This window comes from Aplidium turbinatum, chromosome 13 (assembly GCF_918807975.1).
Source record: "Aplidium turbinatum chromosome 13, kaAplTurb1.1, whole genome shotgun sequence".
In the NCBI taxonomy this organism is placed as follows: Eukaryota; Metazoa; Chordata; class Ascidiacea; order Aplousobranchia; family Polyclinidae; genus Aplidium; species Aplidium turbinatum.
Window position 1 is genome coordinate 9,792,911 of NC_137484.1, and position 6,000 is coordinate 9,798,910.

A 6,000-nucleotide genomic window follows, 5' to 3' on the forward strand; every position below is an offset into this window, starting at 1 on the left:
ACCATTTTCTGATCAGCTTTTAAAAGATATGCAAGAATTCAGATGGCAGTCATTACCAAATCCACTCAATATTATTCTAATATTGTAATACTTTTATTTGGAATGCCAATGTATGGAGTGTATGCACACATTATTTGGTGACAATGATTAATTATGTCATCTGTCTTGTTGCTTAGGAAAGCTAAAGATGTTCAATTACCTGAAGAAGGAAGAATTTCAACAATCTGCTGATGTATTTGGGAGATTAGATTCTACACGTGAGCAAATAGCTGATGCTGGAAAAGATTTGTTATTGAAAAGGTTAGTTACTGGGACTGTATTGGTGCACAGTTAATTAAATAAGAAGAAATGAAAATGTTGCTGAGTAGCCTACCAGTCTGAATTAGATTCACCGATAGTAATGCTATATTTTGTTGATCCATCAAGCTTTAGTGCAAAACCTGCCGATTCACTTGGCCAACTACGGTACGTCAAGTACATGCAGATGGTTGCAACAGCTTCCACTGTTCATCCTGAAAGATTGCCACCCACCGAAGCTGCAATTCGTTTTCATTCCTTCAGAGTACATTTGCAGGTGAAATAATAGTGCGTAGCCTAATGGTATTGTAACACAATACCCGTAATCATTTAATATAAAAGCGTCTTTGCTCTATAGATTATACCACTTGAAGATATTTTTCAAGAATTGTTTATTGTCAGTAACTTCAAAATATTACAGCAAATTGCGCTATTAAACTGCGGTAAGGAAAAGATGCAAGTTATAGCAAAACAAGTTGCGTTATAATATGACTAGCATAAACATGTGGTGTAGGCTACTACAAATCAAAAATTTTATGGCAGCAAGACTTGATTTATCTAAGTTGATATAAAACTGTTGCTTCAGGTATATCAGTGGAAGCATCTTGACACTGAAATCTTGGATCTCGCACAATGGGGATGGAAAGCTGACGCAGCAGGTGCAGTTATGCCAATAAAGGCCAATTTAGATCCGGCACCAGAATGGCTATTGAACGTTGTACGATGCAAATGCAAAGAAGGAACAAAAAATCAATGTGGTACAATGTCTTGCAGCTGCAGAAAACATGGCTTAAAGTGCGTACAGCATGTGGAGAGTGTCGTGGGGAAACTTGTTGCAATCTCAGTTGTGTACAAGAAGACTGCCCTGAGGATTGCGACGGTTTGATCATGTTTCAATAAATAATCTGTTCTGCCAACACATTAAAATCAAAATTTTACAAGTGCTCCAGTGATATTAAAAACGTTCTATTCCGTTCATATTGTACTCCAATGTATGCATGTCATCTGTGGGAAAATTATCATCAACGTGACATTAATCGCCTGCGTGTTGCCTTCAATAATGCATTTAGAATTATATATACACAATTTGCCTAAACATTATAGCGTACGTGAACATCAAGTCTTGTGCAACATTATAACATTTGATGCATTACTTCGGAAATATGTTTTTTCTTTTGTTGGAAGATGCGAAGTATCCGAGTGGTTAGCGCGTTGGGCTCGCATTCGAGAGCCTGCATGTTCGACTCCAGCCACCCGCACTTGCTATTGTTTCTCTGGGCAAGAAATTTTACGATCATTGCCTCTACCCAGTGATCGACTTCGAGTAATGGGTAGTACCAAATTTAAGTCATAAGTAGAGTAGACAACCGGAAACAAACATTGCCGTCGGCTGCAGCGTGGGTCAGGTGTATGTCGGAAGGCGTACACCGATGCATAGCGCTCAAGTCCGCTTTCCTGCAATGCAGGATAAAGATAAACAAACAAACAAACTCTATTGTTGCCTCCCTGATGAGGTCCGATTGCCATCGTATATCAAATTATCGTCTTCATTATAATAATTCTATGTATGCTGATATCTAGTTTTGATGGCTGCCATGTCATCTGATTGTTTTTATCGTTCTGAATACTTTCAGTTCTTCTAACTTGCAACACTACCGTACCATTGTCTGTAAACTTGTAACATTAGATAGCCTATTTAGTGAGATTTTGTGCATTTGCAGTTTGTGTATTATTTCGTTGTTGTTGTTCGTTATTTGTGCATTTGCGGTTTGTGTATTATTTCTTTGTTTTGTTATTGACAGCTTTGTCTGATGCAAATAAATATTATTATTTGTGTAGCCTATTGCCCAAATTTGAGCTACCCGAAAGATTCCACTGGATAGGTGAGCCGTACTCCTCAGACATGGCATATCCACTAGCAGTGTGAGTCGAATTTTCACCGTCGACAAGAACAATAGTTACACGCCTTGGGCACTGACAGCAGTGACCGAGTGGTTACCGCGTTGGGCTCGCAGTCGAGAGCCTGCATGTTCGACTCCAGCCACCCGCACTTGCTGTTGTTTCTCTGGGCAAGAAACTACGATAATTGCCTCTACCCAGTGATCGATTTCGAGTAATGGGTAGTACCAAATTTAAGTCATAAGTAGAGTAGACAATCGGAAACAGACCTTGCAGTCGGCTGCAGCGTGGGTCAGGTGTACGTCGGAAGGCGTACACCGATGCATAGCGCTCAAGTCCGCTTTCCCGCAATGCAGGATAAAGATAATAAAACAAAAACACTCCACGGCATAATTATTGAAGTAAAGTTTTAAAAATTTTCGCATTTTTTGTATAATGCCCATAATATAGGCTACTCTAGCCACTTGTAGCGTTTAGTTTCGTCATTAAACCGGACCTGGGGTCAAAATGCCCCCTTGAATCATTATATGAAGCTCCGTTATGTCTAAAAACGATTTTTTAGAACAAATGTATTGGATCTGCAATTATCAATGGGCTGAGAGTAATAGGTAAGCAATTTTAATTTGATGACGTCAGAGTGACGTCATTTAAATATAAATAATATTTTATCAAATGTGAGTTGTCTCTTTCTTATACACATAGGGGAAAAAGTTAAAAATGAGCCTAAAAATTTGTGCAAAAGGAAAAATACAGTTTCGCCACTAGCGGCGCAAGGTGCTGCTTCAAAAACGGCCATAACTTTTTTTGCCAAGGGTCTCTGATTGGAGGAGAGTGAAAATCTTAATCTAGAGGAGTTAAGATTTCCAACGATACCTAATTTGTTAAGGTCGCAATTTATTCCAGGTCAATACGTTTTACGCTTAGACTAAATATCTTTTTAGTGTTTACTGTTTAAAATCCGATTGGGAACTAACCCTGGAACTAACTCGTGTTTGCTCCCTTTTTTCTATTTAGCATACGTTGAGGGAAGGTTAGGGAGAAAATTGCAAAATTATTCGAAAATAATAACTATTTCATTCGCATCCATAAAAGTTCATAAAAAAGTGATGTAGCATATTATTCTTGATGTGTAAGTTTGTTGTTTGTCATGGCGACGTTTATACACAAGCAATGACCAAGTGGAGCTTATAATTTAACTGAAGGCCGACCTGTCACTGTCAGTAACCAAAATTGCTTGTTTAAGCTGATAGTTTGAAAAGTAGGCTAATCAATATAGTCTTTGTGTATATTTTCTGTAATTTTGAGTTGTTTTTGTGCTATTGTTATCTTTAATTAACAAACTAAGTTTTCGCACTTGTCCCATAAGAAAAGAATCTGGCAACACTAATAATTGGATTTTTTTTTTACGTAAAATTAGAACTTAAAAATTTTTAATGATTTTTAGATTCAGATCATTCAGTAGGCTAATCAGTGGCGGATTTAGCAAAAAATTTTAGGGGGCGCCAAACTATTGGTAACTTTATCATTGCTGTTGTTTTCCGACAAAGAAAAATAAATTGAATTGAACATCTAAATCAGGAAGGCTACCAGTCATTCCAGTGACGATCGGTGAGGGAAAGCAAGGAAATCAGTGCTTACCTGAGCGAAAACTATGCAAAATGTAATGACTGAATTCTAGGTTTAACTTCTTATTATTTTTATCACGTCTATTTTAACTTGAAAATTACTGTATTTGTGACTAGAATTACTCGTAACGCTTGTGAGTAGTCTAAGTCCTCACCAAACCGCATGTCTTTGCCTATAAATGCCAATTAACGCAAACGCTCCTGTCAGAAACAACCACTGAGGCTCCAGGGAAGCAACTATCAAAGTTGCTTTCCCAAGGCTCAAAAATGTCAAAAAACGCCTTCGTTTTATCCAATCCTTACTCGTTTTGCAAAACGTCACCAGCTGCTTAGCCAATCAGATGTGTTATGGTGAGACCAGGTGAGTCTTGCTTTCCCAGTGACGTCAATGCGTACATTCGCTAGACTAACTCGTCAGAATGGTCTCTCGTCAGTCGTCACGGTACATAGCACAGCATCACAATGCCGAAAAGATGGTTGCTGTTTTTTGATGTCTCCTCGCCATGTACTTCAGCCTAGTAGCTTTCATAGTCAATTAGTCATGCCTTTGCCCTTTTTACAGCGTTGATATAACGTTACTTCGCCAATGAACGTTCAGGTGCGGATGCAAAAATTTAGTTGGTTAAGCTTCTATACGCAGGAGGCAAACTTATCCAGCTTTTTGTACAAATTGCTTGCGGTTGTAATGTTTAGGCCTAAGTGTTAGTTTTTGTAGTGTAGGCCTAACTGAATATCTGAGAATGAACATTCATGACGAATTAAATATTTAGACAATTATTATTCCATGTCTAACACTGGACTTTGGTCCTGCAACGTCAAAACTAAGATTGTTCATGACTTCTAAACATTAAATGGATGTATGATCACGACATAGGCGAAGCACAATTTGACAGATTTTTATTTTTGATTTGTTTTGGAAATGCTCTCAGAGCGCACCAAATTGGAAGTGTTTTTCAAAAACTTCTGGGGGAGGCCCCCAGACCCCCCGCTGGAAGTGTTGCCTTCGGCAACACGCTTTAGGGCTTCGCCCGACGGTTACGCCCTTCGTGCCTCACTACCTTGCTGCAGCATATTTCCAAGTTGCTTTCCCAACGGTTTAAGCCACCGAACGTCACTGATCGAGTCATTCCCAGATCACAAATCAACACCACAAATGACAATCAGTTGTAAAGTTGAGGCAATGCCATAATGCCGCTCGTGGCAATTAAAAGCAATAACGAACGTGAAATGATAATTTAGGTATTTTCCACTAAAACTTTAGGCTATACGACAGTGATTGCTCCAAGTGAATGAAAAGGGGTAACTACCAAAACCCATTTCAATAAATCACCAACCTATAGCGTGCCTGAAGCTCACTGGTGCATAGCCCAAAAAAATGCATTATAAAAAACATTCAAACGGTGAGGCCTCGGTATGCCTCGGTGCACTTAATACAAGTGAGTGGTGCTCAGTTAAGATATTGCAAATAAAAAAAAACAATTCAAATATGAACAAAGCGCTTGCAGCAATAAGAGTCTAGCCTACTATTTCTATTTTGTAGAATAAGCGAAATCGGGCCTATGCCCTATCAGCAAAACAAAATATTGTGAACTGACAATGATGCAATTGAGCAAAAGAACAATACGATTAAATTACTCATGCTGATAATGTTGCCAAAACATCTCAATACGTAATTGTAATTTGTAACAACGTATAAAAATGACATTAGATTTCCTCAAACAAGTAATTCGATCACAAATATGTTTTGAATAAAATACGTACCGTAATAAACTCCTTATCATCTTTGGCACCCCAGTTTATTGTTTTCCCAAGATATCGAAAACTTTTTACTTGTTTTATAGTTGTTCCATTCATTTTAATTTGACAGATTGGAATTTCACTTTCTTTTTTCTTTGTGATTACCATCGTTTCCGTTTTCTTTTCATTCATTTCCATTCCAAATTCTTTACTTCTTTCATTTACTTTGTTCAACAAGTTTTGTAGTTTTGCTTCCGAATCAGCCACCAAGACAGTGTCATCCAGTAGTGCACCCAGAAAAACATTTAGGGGGGGGGGGGGTAATTCAGAAATGTCGGCCGAGTGATTTGCGACAATAGTGACAGTGACAATAGGCCAATACCCATCCTTTTGATTATTTAAAGACACTCACGGCCCACAACCCACCGGTTGCCGAATGGCG

The 6,000-nt window shown here is 38.4% G+C and overlaps 1 protein-coding gene across 1 annotated transcript; it reads left to right on the forward strand.

Moving 5' to 3' along the window:
• The first annotated feature begins 288 nt into the window (after window positions 1–288).
• LOC145782540 (uncharacterized) lies at window positions 289–2,089 on the forward strand. Its single transcript, XM_082594347.1, has 3 exons — window positions 289–300; window positions 427–574; window positions 884–2,089. The coding sequence occupies exons 2-3, from the start codon at window positions 479–481 to the stop codon at window positions 1,181–1,183; spliced, it is 396 nt and encodes a 131-aa protein (XP_082450473.1). The 5' UTR covers window positions 289–300; window positions 427–478; the 3' UTR covers window positions 1,184–2,089.
• The last annotated feature ends 3,911 nt before the right edge of the window (window positions 2,090–6,000 follow it).

What these genes read in the sequence shown, in the direction of transcription:
- LOC145782540 (XM_082594347.1), top strand. Translation starts at nt 479, where the DNA reads ATGCAGATGGTTGCAACAGCTTCCACTGTTCATCCTGAAAGATTGCCA. An exon ending in CCTTCAGAGTACATTTGCAG is followed by an intron (nt 575 to 883) that starts GTGAAATAATAG and finishes CTGTTGCTTCAG; the next exon opens with GTATATCAGTGGAAGCATCT.